Below are 19241 nucleotides of genomic sequence, written 5' to 3' on the forward strand. Positions count from 1 at the left end.
TAGAAGCTTGATGTCACGGTTACCTGTTTTTGCCATCTTTGACTACTGGTGCATTCTGCCTGAAGAACAGGCTCATGTCACATACGCAGTGAGCAGGAGGTCATGATGTATGACAACAATAACCAGGAAAATCTTTCCTCTCTCAGTGAGAAGAAATCATGAAGCCTTTAATTAGGTACTAATGGAATATAATATTCTTCTTCAGAGGAAAGACAGTTTCTTTACCTAGAAATGTCCCCACTAAGTTACTAGCTCAAGGACATGAAGGAGAAACTTGTCAAGAGAAGAACTGGTTTCTAGATCTTGCCCTAACCAGAAGACTGTTTTTTCCCCAAACTCCTGGCAATCAATCAGGAGAAAGAATCTGGCTTAGCAACCTTCTGCCATGGATGAACCCGAAGAAGAAGACAGAGATACACTAAGGCAAAGCAGGAAAGGGAACCACTGAAAGGAAAATTATCGTAGCTGAAGTACCAAGACATATCTTGTCCTAATGAGTGCTTGGAGACTGTAGAATAGGCTCTCTGGGGAAACCAAGACACCAGGGAATTTTAAAAAACAGTTGAACTACTAGAAATGTACAGCTGGGAACACTCCTGCCCTGGCAGAGAAAAGGGATGGATGAGCTAATAGGATGACAGATCAAAGATGGAAAAGACCAATGAACCATTTCTAATCCGAAATCCCATGTCAATTCTGCATTTTTGAGCAAGTCAAACAATTATGGATTTCTTCTTTCCAGAAACTCCTGGCTCTGTGGAGACCAAAGACTGTAAAACCATTTTTCTCCCTTTTTGGATTTTGCTTTTAAAGATGTGTATTGATTGAATCCTGTATACTAATACTTTGTGCTTCCACCAGGCTTCACATAAAGTTAACTAATCGGTCTTCACAAACCTTTTGCAAAGCAAAGCAGTATGACCCTTATTTCTCAGCTCAGGAAACTGAGCAAAAGAAAGAGGAAAAAAAGATGCCTGCCCAACATCACTTGACCACTCTGTGTTAGGACACAGGAGTCCTATTTGCAGACTGCTAGTGTAGTCTCCTCTGCTCCTCTTGATATTGTCATGTGTTCTTGCATCCCATTAATATCAATAAATTCATATATAAATCTCTATATACAGTATCACAGCATATTCCACAGCTCTAAATATAACGGGAAGGATCACAGATACACTAACATCAATAACAAACCACCCTTCCCCAGTGGCTTTAATGATGCCAAATCAATCCCTATATGAATAGCTAAATAGACTTCAGCACAAACGCAGCCTTAGAGTCTAATTTCAGTTTGCCACAAGCAGTATCGTACAGGGTTCAGGAGTTCAGGCACAACATGGTGTAAGTGAACCTACATTGCTTTCTAGCCTAACTCTGGTCTGGAAAGAGTTAACTGTTTTCACTCAACTTGGAGGCTAAGCCACAAAACCCTGTTCTGGACTGTGTTGAACTCCCAGAATTGGAAGCAGAGGATGCCCTGGCCACACAGTCAGACACGCCAGAGCAGGCTCCTGTGACTTTACTCCCGCAGGTGCCAGCTCCGAGAGGTTCAGCTGCCTGGATGCAGAGCAGCAGGAACAGGGGCAGCCGGTGAGCCCAGCCCCATGCTGCTCCTCTGCAGAGGGACTGCAGCCACATCAGGCTCTTAAGGTTGTTTCACGGGATTCACACAAGCATGCTAGAACGCATTATCAATCTGTGCTTCCACTAAAGCTGGTGTCACTAGTGTGGATTGGCACATGGGTAAGGGGATATATGCCCTTCCCAAACTACCACATGAAGAACAGCAGCTTTCCAGTGGTCCCTTTCTAACTCCAAGAGTAGGTGCCACCCACCCAGCAGTGGATCAGGATCCTCAGAGACTACAGCCTATACGCCTATGTCAGGGAGGTCCAGACTACACAAGTCTGCCTCTCTTCCTTGTGGTAACTGATGTGCTCTAGCAGAAGGACACTCAACCACAGAAACTACAGATCCATTGAAGAACAGAATGGGGTTTAACATCTAATCTACATAATTAACAACACTGGCTGACATCAACTTGCCCCTCAAAAAATGAGAGACCCTTAGTGCAAAGGAAGACACACTTGAGTGACATGGTACAATTCATCACCAGCTGCTATGATGATGTGACTTGGAAGCAAGCTGAGCGCTGGCATCTTGGGTCAAGCATACAGGACTTGCGCAGACCACCGCCAGCTGCTGTTCCTTGTGGCTAAACTGAGAGGACCATGTCTGCCAGGCACAGCAATGCAGAGAGTTACATGCAATGCTTCTCCTTCCTTCCCCCTCCTCCCCTCCCTGCCTCTCCCAGAGGGACCCAAGGGAAACAAAGCTTTAAAGTCAATCCATAAGAATGTGTTTAATTGCCACTGAATTCCCTGTGGTTCACCTTGAATGGACAAGGGTTGGAGAGGGAGTGAGGGGAGGAAAAGCAGCACATGTGAGAAGCTGAACACTGCTCATAGAGTGCTGAACAGATCAATAGGCTGAGCACAACACAGGTTGAGCATGCAGGGCAGGGGACCCACAAACCAGACGAACCTGTGCTACCCACCATCTTCAGAAAGTCTCCTGAGTGGAGACTGTGCTACAGCTCTGCATTAACTCCATCCTCCCCCTACAAAACCCAGCCAGCTCAGTCATGATCACACAAGAGCTTCTCCTCCCCAACACTGCAGAATGACCTGGAGGACAAGAAGAGCAACACCCTCCAGCCTGGGGTTCCTTTGGGAAAGGAAACAGTCTGGCAAAGCCAGTTTTTAGTTATTTGTCAAATTTGCAAGTGCTAGAAGTAATAACCTAGCATGAGGGTGTTGACTCGAACCACCCTTCTCTCTGAACTGCCCTCTTGGTCACTGCCCATTCTGACTCTTTTCCAAAGTCTGTAAAAATATACCTTCGGAAAGTCAGGGAGGGCAAGCATGTAGTTAGCCTAGGAGATTCTTTGTCTTACCTTCTTTTAGCATCCCCACTTTGAGGCATTTCATGAAGCGACAGGCCTGACAGGACTTGCGCCTCCGTTTCGTGATCTCACATTCATTGGTGGCCGGGCAGCTGTATTCAATATTCCCTGCAATCAAACACAGAGATGGTCACCCAGGAACCACATTCTCCCCACTGATCCAGGGACAAGCTCTAGTGCCCAGGTATTCCCACCACCATCAGTCTGTATATGCTGTATGTTTGCTCACTCATTTACACACATACATACTCTGAGACCACAACTGGCTGATGATGGCTCTTAGAGAGCCTGAACTACTTATTAGAACACATTTCAGAAGGAAAAAAAAAAAAGCAATACTGTTCTAAATATTGAGAGAAACCTGGGCAGCCAAGGGGCTGAACGCAATGCTGGGCTTTCAGGTACTATGTGCCCTCCAGGGACGTCATCATCCTTTGTGCTGCATCCCTTATAACCTGGCCTGTTCCCTGAAGTCCAGGGCTGAGAATGGGAGCAGTTTCAGACATTAGCAGCATTCCCCTTGCTGCCAGTCTTGCCACACATCTGTGGGATGGATGTCACCTGTCCTTTCTTGCCTTGCTTGGGGGACCAGGGAGCTCACTGATGGTGTTTCCTCCTTTCCTTCCTCCTGCCAGCTGGGATACTGGATTGAGAAAGATGGATAAGATGTCCTGTAAAATGAACACAGGTTCTCTATGCAAATCCTTCCAGTTCTACTTTATTAGTCCTTGTGCACCTGCCTCTCATCCCTCTGCACAGAGCATCAGCATTTCTTTCGCCATTCCCTTTCATTTATGATGGCCTCACAACACCACCTCTGAAACAAAACAGGGAAAGAAGTATCCCAAATTTATTTCAGGTCACCCTGTATTTTATCATAAGCCAAGAATGTAACTGAAACATGGATGCGAGGGTCTGATATGAAGATCTAAGTGAAATTATGCTGGATCACAGTGTAATGCAACAATTATTTAATCCTAGAAGACAACAAACAGAAATGGCTGTCTCCATCCTGCCATTCACTTCAGAGGTGATGTTTCTGAAGAGGGCTATTCAATGTTTGCTGCGGAGAAGGACTGGAAATCTAAGCTTGACAGTGATGCATTGACAATGACAATACATTTAAGGCAATCTAGCTACTGGGTAAATCAGCCAGCTCTGAAAAGGATTTTTAAGCTCTATAGTCAGTTAAGATGAATGAAAAAGTTGGTTTAGTGGTTTAGAGCAGGAAATTGAGATTCAAGAGCTCAATCAGAACTGTAAGGAGGAGTGTAGGTAAGCGCCGAGAGAACACACAGTATGGATTTCATATACTACCAGAGTAAGAAGTAGCACTTACAGTTTAGTGGCACTAGGTCAGGACTTAATTTTTGTTCCTACTTCTGTAATGGATTTCTGTGTTCTTGTGCAAGATCCTTCCTCTAAATAAAGACCAACAATCTGATACATACCAGTCTCTGGGAGTGCTGATTAGACCTTGGGGCTAACTAAGCAGTTGGAAAGCCCATTCATTGGGAATCTGAGTGGAAAGACAGAACACAGATTCAAAAGGAAGAAAGCACCATTTTATTTATTCCACTATACTTAGCCCATGCTGGGTGAAGCCCTGGGAGCACACAACCCCCAAAGCCCAAAGGTCATCTGCCTGCTAGTTGTAAAAATTTACCTCTTGTTTCGTCACAAGACTCACAACTTGTCCCTAAGCTCCAGCCTAGCCACTCCATTCCTCACCATTGCTCATCTGCCCCTAAAATGCAGTTTGTCTGCAGGAGCAGAGTGTGCTGCACAAGTTCAGACTGTATTTTGTCATTGTGCAGCACCTGAATTTCAATAGCCAGCAATGTATCAAGGTTCTCAGAGAGCTGGAAATTGAGATTCAGGCTTGATCTCAAGGTAGTAAACAAATTCTGGCTCTAGACACGGGGCTCCAGCATATTACAGACCCATGAGCACAGAGGCCCTGACCTCATGATCAGATACTTGCTGTACCCCACACAGGAAGGAACAGAGCAGGAACAAACCTGGGATAAAACTCAAACAGAGTCTCACTTTGAAAGGTTTTGCCTTAGTGTCAATGCCCACCTTTCTCACCAAAGCCAGGACCAGAGTTCTGGAGAGATGTAAGATTTCATGTTTCGTGGTCCCAAGGCCAAAAATTTGCACCCTTACACAGAAACAGTCCACCAAGCCCACTGAGCCCTTATAGCAACCGGAGGCAGTGATAACCCTCATCTGGCAGCTCAAGGTCTCTCTAAACTCTGTCAAGCAGATCCCCCAGCTTCCCCATGCCTGCAGTCCATGGACCCCTTGACAAGAAGAAGTATTGGAAATGGGCACTGGGCAAGCACCTTTTCCTGGATGGCAAAGCAGTGGCCACCATGTAGTGCAGCGGCTGTGTGGTTTGTTGGTAAGCAGAAATGAAAAAACACACTCAGAACTGGTGGAACGTCCTGGTTCAGTGGGCTTATTGCCTTCACACTGAATACATGCTCAAGTGTCCCTGCCACACACTGAGCCCAGCCTAAAGGAAAAGTGCACCAGCAGCTGTATCGTACTGCCCACCTCTACAGGTGACAATACTAGAGGTAAGCCCCACTGCACCCTCTTCATATGAGACAATGCTGCCAAAGTAAATGGTGTTTAAATCAGGTCCCAAAACATGCCCTGTGCTGCAGGGATTGAGAGCTACAGCTGGGGGCAATACCAGCCATTATTGCAGGAAACAGGGACATCACCAGGGAAGGCACAATCACCATTACCCAAGCAAAAACTATCATTTCCAAAACTTTAACAAAGTTCTCTGATTTTTTTTTTTTTTTTTTTGTGTGTGTGTCTCAATTTCTTTTATGGGTCCTGGGGCTGGCTGCCAGCATAGTGAGCTGCTCACAGCTCCCTGTAATTTCTCTAAGTGCCCTGTGATAGAGTGATGAGATTAACTCATCAGAATTCCAGCAGCCTCCCAGTGGCTGGCGGTCACACCACCAGCCTGGCTGCTGGCGTGGGGGGCTCAGAGGGAGCTTCCCCGTCACTGCAGCGGCTGGGGTTGCTGCAAGGCCCTGCAGAAGAGTGTCAGCACACAAGGGTGCATCTGGACGAGTCTATATGCAACTATAAAATTTGAGCCAAGCCTCTGTGTGTTGTGAAATGTAGATTACGTGACTCAGAAGGAAAGGGCATAAAATGGGATAATCTAATTGACAAGGCCTCACTTTGAACTGTTGCTAGTTACAAAAGATTTCCTTGACTTAGACTATATTTACATTCAATCTGAAAAAATTGCTAGGACCTCACTGATGCCATGGCACAAGATTTACCTAAAAAATGGCTTCAGAAAATCAAGTGGTGGGTGACCAGCTCAGAGTTTGGATTTGTTCTAAGCCATCATATATGGCCTTGGAGGGCAAATCACTTCCTCTCTATGTCCTGTTCGCTTGTCTGCAAATTGAAACAAGCACCAAATCTACCTTCTGGGGACATCATGAGTCTTGATTCATTAAGGTCTAACTGCACTTTAAAGCCTTTATATGGGAGATGCTTAGAAACAGCCAAGGACTATTAAGGTGATAGATCATGTTTTTTATGCTGGAGAACTGCAAAATTACCCTATTTTCTGTAAAATTAGATCTTTGACGGTTAAACAGTTTGGAACAGTATTTCCAGTGCACACAACAAGAACACCTGAAAACTGCACACCAGAGCTTGGTCATTCAAGAGACCCCATAGTCACCATACCTCTCTGGAAGGCGGGGACTGGGAAGAGGGGAATGTCTTCCTGAGCTTGGGGAGCACAGTAGTGTCCAACCCAGCTCCTGCTTAAGTTTTTTACAGGCCTCCTCAGCAGATTTGAGCTCAGAATAAGTGCAGCACTGACAGCACAACCTGCTTCCTGATGACTGATCCTTTCTACAAAGAAACTCAGAAAACATTAGGTAGAAATAGGGAAGAAAGTCCTTAAAGCTAAAACATTTTCAGCTTCTGATTTCTGAGGAAAACCCCTCATCTCTCATATTTTTCTGGTTTCTTCTTCATTGCTTTTCACCATTCTTTCCCTCTCCTCTCCCTTCCTTGCATACTCTGTCCTGCTCTGCACTGCTGCACACAGACGTCTCATCTCTTTGGGTGACTCACACAGAAGACCAGATGACTGCAGCATCTCCTGAGTTTCAGGGAAAAACCCAGATTCTGACATATCTGCTGTTAATTTCCAAATTCCATTCATTCAAGGTATGCCTTTCACCCTAGTGATCTGACACAGCATGCTGCAGCTGTGATCAAAGGTGTGGTGCCACTCTCTGCTGGTCCCCTGGGGCTAGAGGGCTGAGAGCAGGAATTCCCAGGGAAATCTATCTTACAGGCACCTCAACTCATGCATTTATTTCTTTTTATCCCAATTTTTTATAACAATTCTTACACTGCCCCCTTGTTTTGTTGTTGTTATTGGTTGGTTGTGGGTTTTTTGTTTTGTTCTTTGTTTTACAAGAACTGCTTGCAAAATGCCAAAGCTTTAGGAAGGTCCTATCAGGCAGTCAGTATAATGCCTCCATGGTACAGCTATTCTGCATGACTGGGACAGTCTGCAGGAGAAAGCAACCTGACTTTTCAATAAGCCATTAGCTCTGATGACACTTTAATTTCAGTATCCACAAGATTTTGTCCAGAACCCTTTTTATCTCTGATTCCAAAGGTAAAAAGATCATTTTGGTGTCTCAGTGTAACGGGACCTGAAAATTGTAGAAAGGCCCTTAGTGAGTGCAGTGCCAGACCAGAAGTTCCCCTGCCCTCAGCCGGCATCAGTCTGACCTCCTGCATCAGGATGGGGAACACTGATAATACGCATGGAGAGGATTCTCTGTTATTTTCTGCTTAAATTAGCCCTTCTAAGTGAGGCATCACAGCCCGAGTCCTGGCGTAAGGAGAGGTACTTTGCAAAAATCAGATGAAAATCTCTCCAAGGATCTGCATGAGGTAAGAGGGGTTAATTTTTAAGCCACAGTTTTCAAAGAAAGAGATTAAAATACTGGACCTGTAAATCTGTATTTAGGCACTTGAATAAGTGACCTGATTTTCAGCAGGGCTGTCCTGTGCTTCCAGGGACATGACCCTGATCTAGGTGCCTGAGTATATACAAGCATCAGTAGAGGCTCCTATTTTTGGAAACAAATAAACAAAAACCACAAAAAAACCAACTAACCCCCAAAACCCACTAAAAAAACCCAAACCAACCCAACAACACAAGCAAAAAACTCCATCAAAAGCAAAACTTAAAAGCTCACCACCCTAGCACATGTGCTTATCATTTGCAGGAAAACGAGACACTGGAAAAGCAGGTGAGATAAACTCTAGTGTTTGGATTAACCAAAATTTTACTTAATGCAGTTTACACATTAAGAAAAGCAGAAATGTGAGGATCAAGGCTTCAGGATTCTTGAGTCTATGAGAGGAAAAGCACATAGCTGTATGTTAACACCAGCACTGTTGACCTCCTCCGGGTGGCACTCCTGCTCCCTGAGAGAGGACATGGACATTGCACACAATGTCACATCAGCCTCCTGCTCGCACAACACACTGGAGACGGGCCCTGGGGCTACCTACTGGCAGCAAGTTTGTCTGTAGGGTTTCTGACACAGAAATACTTCACAGAAGTTCCACAGAAAAGATCTTTCCACACAGTTCTCTGTACAGACGCACGGAGGCTAAAAGAAAACACAAGACTAATAGAGCTGAGATGCACCAGAGATGGTTTTCTGAATCCAAGTGCTGGAGCTGTGGATAGCAAAGAGTGTACAGGCACTAGATCCGGGGAACATTGCACCTTCCCTGGCTATTCTTCAAAAGTTTTTGGAAAGGTCAGAACATCCCAGTTTTTGGCTCTGAATTCCCACCTGTGAAGCAGTGGGCCCATTTCTGAGAAGGTCAGAAGGACAGAACAGTGCCTGGCTGCCATGGCTGCTACTGTAGGGCCATAAAACCTCCTTTCTGCATCTCACAGGCCCTTTGCTGATCCCGTGGATAGCAGTGCTCTTCTGCTCAGGAAAATGAGCAAACTCTCTGAACTGCTTCTCCGGACTTCCTAGGAGCTACTCTCACCGTCATGACAACCAGGAAGCTCTGGAAGACTATAGATTTTTTTGCAAGCCTGTTACAAATCCCTACAAGTTTCCTGAGCTGCATTATCCACATTTTAAGCCCCTTATCGGTGTAAGGGCATCCCAGCACAGCAGTTGTATTGCTACATTCACTGAGTTTGAAGCTTGCAAGACTCAAGCAGGGAATCCACAGTGCAGGCAATTTGCCTGATCCATAACCTGCCTAGTCAGAAGATGACAGTAAATGTGTCTCCTCTCTCCAGCTCTCCAATAACCAGTTTTCCCCAATGTTGCTCCTGGCAAGTCTTCTTGTAACACCTTACGAGTTCCAAGCACACGATGAGATGATTCACAAGGATCAGAAAGGGAAATCTTCAGTCAGATTTATTTTGCTGAGCTTTAAGCTTTTACTTTTTATTAATGGGTCATTTTAGAAATAGCCTTAATTTTCACTACTTGAAGATGAAAAATAGATGAAGGGTAGTCATAGTCATGAATATGTTGAATAATAAAAGGCTCATATGGTTACACAGTACTATTATTAGTTAATATTCAGAGTAGGCAAAACTACCCACCAGTTGTAACGACTGATGAATGAAATATAATGACAATATATCTGACTGATATGTAATGCTCTATCTACTGAACAAACTATTAAAAGAATGAATAGAGTAGAATTAGATTAAGAATTTGTATCCCATAAGAAATCCAGTATTTGCCTTTGTCCTAAATTTGGATGAAAGGATTAGTTAGGATTTCCATAGACTAAAAATTCTAAAAGTTTTAGTTCAGAAACATCCAAAACACTTTACCTTTCATGTAACTGACCCATTCCATTACATTCAACTAATATGAAATCCTTGGTTTCAAATCAGATCTCTCTTAAACACTGATAGCAGCACACTTCGACATGCCCAAAACTCAGATTCTCTCCTACCTTTGCTAGATTGCACCTTCCACAATATTCACAAAATCAGGTGATGCCCATGGCACATGTTTTTATGAAGGACACTTGCATCATGGAGGTAAATGCAGACTGCCACCAGAATATAATGGGAACCCAAAGCACAGTTACCACAAGGCAATACAACAATAGAGAAATAGGATTAAAATTTTGTCAGCCAGCCTAGCTGACTGAAAATGCTTCAAGTCAGTTCAAAACTTCTGACTCTGCCTCAAAGTACGGGAAGTCCAGCCCTGGGATTCAAAACAGCACATTCAGAGAGAAAAGTCTGTAGCCCAGTGGTGTGTGCTGTCATTTCATCTCAGGTTTCCACCTTTCCATCTCAAGCATTGCCAGTGCTGCAAAGTGGAAATGACACACAGGTTTCCAGGCCTTGATCCTTCTCTTAGGCCATGTAACACAATATGAGAGAGGTCACAGGTGTGACCTCCCCCATAATCTGTGGGACAGGTTAGGATGTGTTGTGTGTATCTGGCTTAGTTCAGCAAAACCAACCACTCCAGTTCAGCCTAAAATGAATCAATGGTTTGGATTTTCCTGACTTCTTTTTTCCTCCTATCATCAAATTTTTCCCTGGGAAAATCTGACCTGGCAAAAATTCTGATTTCCTCTGAAAAAATCCTACTGATAGAAAACTCCCAAATAGCTATAGTAGTGACCTCAGAGATAACCAGCCATGTCCATGCTGGCTTTCAGTTTATCTTCTCCCCATCACTTGAAAAGCAACAGCTCTCATGCTGTCCAGGACAGCCTGGCCTCACCTGGCTAAGGGGGAAAGTGACTTGCGGAGCTGCCAGGCTCAAAGAAGATTCACAGCTTGGATGCCTGTTCTTCTTACTGCTGTGGCAGCAGCAGGTGGAGTGGAGAAGCTATTACAAGATCTTCCTACCCTAAGACATGCAGGTTTTACATGAGTTAATGCAGTTACAAAAACAATAGGCAGACAGGGGTCATTTGTAGCAGGAGAGGGAGGCAGTTGGAGAGGGAACTTAGCATGAAGCTCTGCTTCATAATCGGGGGTATCTAGAAAGGGCTGCAGGAATGTAATCATCCAGGACAGATTTAGAGCCATTTTATAGCAGCATGCACACCTATTACTTAATAAAGTCACCAAAGGTAGGGCCACCAGATTAAGTACTCTCATAACAGTCCCTATTTTTTTGTCTTTCAATACCCAAGCAGAGAGAAGTGAAGTGGCTGATGCAAGACCACAAAAATCTGATGATGAATTTACCTACTGCATCTCCCTAGTACCTGGAAAATCCTGGGGTCATAGCTCCATCTTTGTGAGTAAAGCATTGAGACAACACCATTCCCAGGTACCAGAATCATGGCAAGTCTTTTGATACTAGCAGGGAATGTGATTGTATAACATACACATCTGCATGCTTTCTGCACACTTTTTATCCATGTTAGGCAGCCTGGATGAATGTTTTCCCACTTATTGAGTTATATACTTAACGCATCTACTGTATGTAACAGAGTTGCAGTATGAACGCCTTTTGGAAATGCTTTTGCCACTCACTGTCTCTTTTGCATGATCTTTAGACTCTTTTCCCCTGCAATACCCAGGGCTGTGCTTGGGTATCCCACGCACCCAGCAGAGCCTTGGGAACGATGCATTTTCTTGACTCAACCAAACTCCACAGCCCTATTTGCTGCCCACTCCCTTGGGTTCAGCCTTCAGCTCCATAGCTAAAATTGCTCACCCCTGGGTGGAGCACTCTCAACTCTCCTGCTCTTGGGAATAAAAGCATTTTGGTACCTCAGTTGCCAGTGCAAGCTGATGACAGGGTGAGAGACATCTCCGCTTACTCTTTTCCCCCATCTGTTACATGTTAACAAGCAATCAATTAGGGAACCACAGGGAGAATATGGCTGGTTCTGGGCAGAGGGGGTTGGAAAGAAGCGCTCTCCTTTCTTGGGATTAAGTGAGCTGACACATCACTCAGGCTGATGCAGGCCATAGTTACTGCTGTCCTGCATCATTTTCGTTTTATTTTCTCCAAAAATGCTGTAAAAGTTCTTAGGTTTTTTTCTCTCTTTTCACATTAGGCCTCTCTTCTGCTCTGCCAGAGAGATGCTCCAGTATCACTCCCATGAGGGGTTAGTTTTTCAGTCTCTTCCTGTCTAAGGAGCCCCTACAGCTCTGCTTCAGATTACTACCCTGTCCCTCCTTTAACACCTGAATGTGATAAAAAGAAACACTGGGAGTGGGTCCAAGTGCTGGAGCAGGGACAGAGTCAGTGCTGACAGTCAAAAGTCCAAGTAAAAGTTCACATTCAATCACAGGAGATTCAGCAACGGCAAATCACAGAAACCCTGCCAGGGAACAGGCCAGTGCTCTAGAGATGGTCACGCTTTCCACATAGCATAATAAAAGAGGAAGAGTCAGTGGGGCAATACAGAGTGACTACTTCCACAGGTGGATAATGTTAAGGACAGACAACTAGAATCTACAAAATTAAGCCAGAAATAGTGAACTCTGCAGAAAACACAGACTGAACTGCACCCTGTACTGCTCTATCCGCTCCAGAGTTGAAACATCCTCAGTGACAGAGTGTAATCAGGCCCATTCAATGAACAAAACCAAAATGAGTGCTCCCCCTACATGTGCATTTTTTTTATTTCATGGGAGACAAGGAAGTACTGGTGTGGTGGATTGACCCCGACCAGCAGTCAAGTACACACATAGCTGCTTGCTGGCTAGACACACATGACTGGGTAAATGCAATGAGCTTTTCACTGGAAGGTGAACGATCCTGTCTTTTTTCCAGTTAGAGAGCACAGCAAATAAAGGGAGTATCTGTACGTCCAGGCATGTTGCTCACATGGGGTCTGATTGTGTAAGTATATCCAAGCGTCCACGGTTATTGGAGTTCAGCTGCATGCACTCCTGCTTTTGGCTGCACTGCTGTACCTGTATGTGTGCATGTGCAGTGTACCTCTGGCAGTCAGGACACAACTGCACACATCATACGTGAACTGTACATGCAGGAGCAATGCACTGCAATTCATCTACACATACATCCACTGAAGTTTTCAAATCACCTGAGGAATTCTTATCCTCAGTAAGATTGACAAAAACTGTGTATTTCTACCTCCTTCAGTGCCTAATTTTTTTATCATCAAAGAAGTTACATCTTAATGAAAAGGGCTGGTGGAGCTGGAAAAGGAGGAACACAGGACTGACTGTCATCCAAGTGCCCTGTCGAGCCTTGTGGTGAGGTCTATATGGAGTCCATGGCCACAAATTAAGACTGGTAGGACAAAGTAAGAACCTCTACCACTTCTGTAATGCTGGAGCTTTCATCTCAAGGTGCAGACATCTTTAAAGAGTTGACTTCTCTAGACAGGGGCATCCACTCATCAAATGGGCCTTAAAACCACCTTTAAAACGTAAAGCATTTCCTTTCCAGGCTTCACGACACCAGCAGCCACATTATCAGGGTATCAGTGCCACTTGCAGAGGCAGGAAGATTCGCTAGGCCAGATGCCCAGATCTGTTAGCCAGCCAGGCTAGGGACTTGGCAAAGGTTCCTGCTGCCACGGAGCCTAACTTCATGTTCAGGTTGATTTGGAAGGACCAGAGTTGGGCAGGAGGAGAGAGGTGGCATACAAAAGAATGGAGGGTTAGGTGCATTACACCACCCTCCCTTGCCCCCTTTTACATAACATGGCAACACCGCTGTCTCAGTAATGTCTAGGGCTGTCTCCCTTTTTTTGCTATGGAGTGACTATCTCAGTTTCCCTCCCTTCCCACCATACCTTGAATAGTCCTCTTGAAGAAGGCTTTGCACGCCTCACAGGAAGCCACGCCGTAGTGGTACCCAGAAGCAATGTCCCCGCACACCAGGCACAGCCGCTTGGGGATTGCATTGAGCATGTACTCGCACTTGGTGGGCGAATCCTCCATGATGGCGCTGGCGCAGTCTTCGTAACGCTTACGGCAGGACCCGTTGCCAATCCCCGTGCCATTGAACATGGGTGGTGAGTCTAGGCCATTGGGGTGGCCACCCATGGCGATGCCATAGCCACCGCTAGCGTCGGAGGAGCCACTCGGGCTGTGGTGGCTGATGGCATCGATGCCAGAAGATGGGCTGGAGGGCTCGGTCTTGATGAAGGACCCACAGCTGGAGGAGAGGTGCCGCTCCTCCGTGGCCATTCTGCCGAGCAGCCTGCAGGGAGAGAGCAAAGGCACTCAGCGGCCTCCTGGCCAAATCCGGCTCCAGGTTGGTCAAATGACAGCCCTCCTTTTCCCACCTCAGTCTAACTCCAGTTGGCTTAGGCAGTTCAAACCCCACTCCCCACCCAGGTACTTCTCCTTCAGGAATACCAGTACAACTCACTAAGAACAGCCTGCCTACTCCCTACAAACTCACGCTAGAATAAAGGCTATTTGTGTAGATGACAATTTTGGGCTTTTCAAAGGCTGCAGTGCTGGGAGGGGGCATCAGTGCTGATAAGGCACAATCTACCTAGAGCACAATCTAACCCTGGGACAGCAGAAGAAATGAGTCTGTCTGTGGCAGACCAGGTAAAAAAGATGTTTGGTTAGTTCAGGATGTGCTTCCCTGGTTCTAACTAAAAAGTTCACTAGCAGACCCTGCAGGAAGGGCTTGCCCAGATTGGATTTTCATTTGTAATACAGAAGTCTTTGATTAATTTTCATTTGATTTATTTTCATGCATCCCCACTTCACTATCACCACAAAAAGGGGAGCTTAGAAACTGAAGGGAAATAATCTGATCAAAAGTTTCCTCCAGCTTATCTTAGTCTTTCTTCAATTTACTACTATAAGACTTTTGCACGGTGATATTTCTCTCAAATTCCCACTTCTTAGAGAGAGGTTTATGCTCTTAAGTATACGGAAAGGACTGCTTCTTTTCCAAATTTGCAAGCTCTTCTTATTTGTTGTAGTTACAGACAGTCTTACTCCTATATAAATGTTCAGTCTTTTTTTTAGAGCACTGCTAATTTTTATTATATCTTATGGCAATGAGTTCCAGGGATTACTTGTGTACTGTATGAACAAACAAAAAACCTCACTTCTGTTTGCCCATACTGTAAATGCAGCCTTTCAGGCTCCCTGAACATGTCCTGACTCTTCTTCTCAAGAAACGTGCTTTCGCCATGTTCTCCTCATTCAGCTCATTATCTACATAATTGTTCGTCACGCAGAAGTTTTTGCAGACCTCTTATCTGCTTCATCATCCATCTCTGAACTTCCTCTAGTCTTGCTATTTCTGTTCAGTCTAGAACAGAGCTCAATGAGCCAGCTCCTCAGTAGCATGAAACTGGCACAGCTCCACCATTTCTCCAGCTGAAGGTCTGGACACTAGTCAAGACAAAGGCACGTCATCAATTACTTACTGACGTTATCATATTTTCAATGTTATTTTCAGCCTATCTACTATATAACTCCTTACACTGTTTGCTTTTTTCTCTTTAATTTAAAATCTAAATTGTTACAATTTCTTCAACAGAGAATATCAGCAAGTTACTTACTGCAATCCTCAGATCTTTTCCTGAGTTGCTATAGTTAATTTAGAATCCATTAAGGTCTATGAAAAATCAAATTAATGCCTTCTGGTGTGCAATGTTTTGCAATAGTCAACAGTGCTGTCCATGCACCCAGCTTTATTAGCAAACTTTGGAGTTCTTCAGTCTTCTTTGATAATTTGATGTTATGCATAGACTCTCATTGTTCATCCACTTGCCAGATCGTTAACACATGGATGAAACACCACAACACTGATCTTTGTGGGTGATTTGTGTTAACGTTTATCAGGCTGAAAACTGACTTCTCTTTCTTTTCTGCATAGGATATGTCTAGCCTTTTCTGTCTCAGACACTTTTTAATTGATAATAGTATTAACCTGACAGGTTAAATTTTCCCTTCAGCCAGATAATTTGTCAAAGGCTCTTAAGAAAACCTAAATATATGCATTTTCCGGATGATATGTCCAAAGAATTCTGACAGACTGGGGATGCTTGACTACTTGGAAGTTTTGCTGGTTTAAAGTTACCATACCATGGTCATGTGGGTAATTTCTATTTCTATTTCAGTTTCAGCCTATTTACCTGGTATTTGTGGCAACTCCTTCTGCCAAACAGTCAAACCTGTCAGGGGACAGGACAAAACATTCTGTGATACCACAAGGCTGGAGTGCACATGTATATATATCACATCTGTGTGTTTGTTAATATGAATGTCCATGTTTGTGATGCAGCAACTTCACAGTATTGCATCCTTATGGTCTCATTTGACCAGAGTACCTCCTAATTTTCCCTTCTCTGTTTCATCCTCAATGTTTGACCTCATCTGCTATCTCTGGGATCGATCTGCCAAGTTTGTTATTTGGCAAGACTGTTGACCTTGAGAGTATGGGCAGGCATCTCACGTTCCTCGGCTGCTTTGCCTGGTGTTACCTGAGAGGAATCCAGAGTTTGGTCCCTCTCAGAGACAGCATGATGAGTTGATGAATGCTCATGCTTTGCCCAGGGGGTCACAGTGGACTAGAGGCCATGGAGCTGTTACAGGAAGAATTGCTGCAGGTGCATTCATCTTTCATCCCACAGGGCACCTAGACAGTTTGTAGATCTCCTGGTGTAGTGCCAGCTGCCTGTGTGGAGGAAGATGAAGCTTTGCTAGCTGAGACCAGATCTCAGCATCTCACAGCAAAGCTGGAAGTTGCTGTCCTGGCCAGACTCTGGAACCTTTCCGTACCTGAGAAGTGTTTGTAGTAAGAATTTGAAGATCATTTGGCAAAACAACATGAGATTAGGGTCAAAATGGAAAGCAAAGCCACCAAAAACACTGTTCTGCACTGAGGAACTACACAGTAAAAGGAGTTAGAGTTGTAATGTTAGGGGCAGACAGAGGACAACACTATGAAAAGGCATGACAAGGAGGTGACCTGTACTGTCAGATTTAGTCAGTGGAATTCAAATGCCAGCTTCTGTCTCTTAAAAGCCCCAAATTCACAGAGGACCTCAAGAGGACCCACTGAGGGACTTCCCTCCACTGAAAAAAATTTTAAAAAGAGGGGAGATAGTCTTCTCCTAGGACCAACTTACTTCTCAACTCACAACCTGAATTAAGGAGCCTTCATCCCTGAGGCAGGCAAACAGTGACTAATGGCGAATTAAGGATGGAAACAAACCCCTACATCCCTACAGCTGAGGATGCTCCTGTTCCGTTCCGGGAGACAGTAATACATCGTGAGCTCTGGTTAGGTGCGAACATAGGCTTTAGAGGCAAAAGTCCTTAACGTCAAGAAAGATCAAAGATCATAGCTCAGGTGACTACAGCCATTCCAGAACCTGTGTTTTTCTTTTCTGGTCTCTGAACAACTTGCGTGGTTGATTATTGCTGGGCAGCACACACTGAGTTAAGCCTCACTAGCGCTGGCTTTCTGCAGGTCTCATGGAGATCCCATGGTGACTTTTAAGCAGACTCAGAGTGTCCCCTGGCAATGAAATACAACAACTTGAACTTCAAGAAGAATAGCTAAATGTTTTTTGCAAAGAGTTGAAAGTGATGAACAGCCATTTTGCTCAGCTCTAGTTACCTTAATAGGAATGTAAAAGGAGAGAGACTTGATCCAACTCTCCTCCGTGCTGGCACAGGAAACTCCGTTACTATTTCTGTGCCCAAGTAACAGGCTTAGAGGTTCTAAACATTTCGTTCTTTTCACCTTTCCTCATCATAGGTCATTCTCTCTAATCCCTTTAGCATCTTTGTGGCCCTTCTCTGGACTTGTTCCAACTTGCCTGGGTCTCTCTCGTAGCAAGGTTTCCCAAATTGCACAGAGTGATACCACAGCACTACAGGAGAGAGTCACTCTGAAAAAGCACACAGCCGGGCAAGCATATGGACCAACGGAGCAGTAGTTTTACCAGACATCAGGCTGCACATCAGCTCATATATTTGATAGCTACTGTCTCACTGGGATCTCTCTGAACATAAGCTGCCTTTGCCACCATGCTCCGCACAGCATGAAATTTGGAGGTTCTCCTTGTTCCAAAGTAGATTCAATATCATCTTTAAACCACAAGCTGCTAATTGCCACATGTTTTACCAAAGGTTTTACCAAAGGTTGTTAATAATGCTTATTTTTTCAGCCTGGCTGCTCTTTTCTTCTACTCCTTTTTTTTTTTTTTTTTTTTTTTTTTTTTTTTTTTACTAGTATCTTTCAGTTGTGTCAGCTGTAAATGTGTGAACTGTTCCTTTCACATTTTGCTCCAAGTCACTAACAAATGTTTAAAACCAAAACACTGCCCTGTTGGACACCACCTCTGAAGAAGGATAAAGACTGTCTCTAACCCTCTGTTTACACTCTGTCAGCTAATCCATGATTCATTTCACAGGATTTGTATCAAAACCAATTTGATCTAATTTCCCTAATAAGATCTTGCACAGCTTTGTGTCAAAAGCCCATGCATCGTCCAGAGACAGTCTATCCACTACACTCCTTTTTCCCCACTAATTACCTAATTGTATCAAGAAAGGTTATTGTCTGCTGTACTACTGTTTCATAAACCCACTACTGTTTATCACTAGCAATGTTGTTAGCCTTTACATGCCTATAACTGCCCTCAAACAAGCGTGCCCCAATCTCAGTGATTCTGGATGTAAATATGCAGGTTTAGACCAAGCTGAGATTGCACTTCAGGTTTTTGTCCATCAGTGTTATCTCCCTTGGGCAGTGACGTTGGGTTAGTGTTACAAGTTCCTCCAATTCTTCTGTAGCCTTTCATCTTTTGCTATTTCTCTGTAATGGCTAGACTACTTCCGAGTTTAATGGCTCTCTTGAGAACAACAACAATAATAAGAGAGGGGAAGACTGCTAGATGGACAGGACGAGAAAGGGACAAAAGATTAGTGTTATAAAATCAAGGCAGTAAATATTGCCCCCATTTTTTTTTTTTTTTAACTTGAAGGATTGCAAGTTTAGGATCCATGCAGATAAGGTTATTTTACTGCATAGCATTTGAGGTTATTTTTGCCAGAAATAATAATTTGAAGCTATGTTCACCTCTTTACCTCCCTTCTGGATGTGAAAATTACAGGAATTCAGACTTCACCTTACTCAAGAGGAAACACACCTGCTTAACAAGACAGCCAGAATAATATCTGGCTTTGTAATAGAAGGTAACATTTGTCCATCAGAAGAATTCTCTATCAGCTAAAGGCATCCATAATTCTGTAACTTAATCCTAT

At 44.2% G+C, this 19241-nt stretch overlaps 1 protein-coding gene across 1 annotated transcript in view; it reads right to left on the reverse strand.

The window, feature by feature from the left end:
- Nucleotides 1-19241, reverse strand: part of ESRRB (estrogen related receptor beta) — a gene marked incomplete at its 3' end in the record, with an annotated part of 84757 nt that overhangs the window by 25279 nt on the left and 40237 nt on the right. The window contains exons 2-3 of the mRNA XM_080346036.1: nt 13784-14193; nt 2957-3073 (exon numbers count right to left, since the gene is read on the reverse strand). Coding sequence (XP_080202162.1) covers nt 2957-3073; nt 13784-14193 — 527 coding nt within the window. The remainder of the gene's footprint in view (nt 1-2956; nt 3074-13783; nt 14194-19241) is intronic.

This window comes from Nesoenas mayeri, assembly GCF_963082525.1.
Source record: "Nesoenas mayeri genome assembly, chromosome: 5".
Taxonomy (NCBI): domain Eukaryota; kingdom Metazoa; phylum Chordata; class Aves; order Columbiformes; family Columbidae; genus Nesoenas; species Nesoenas mayeri.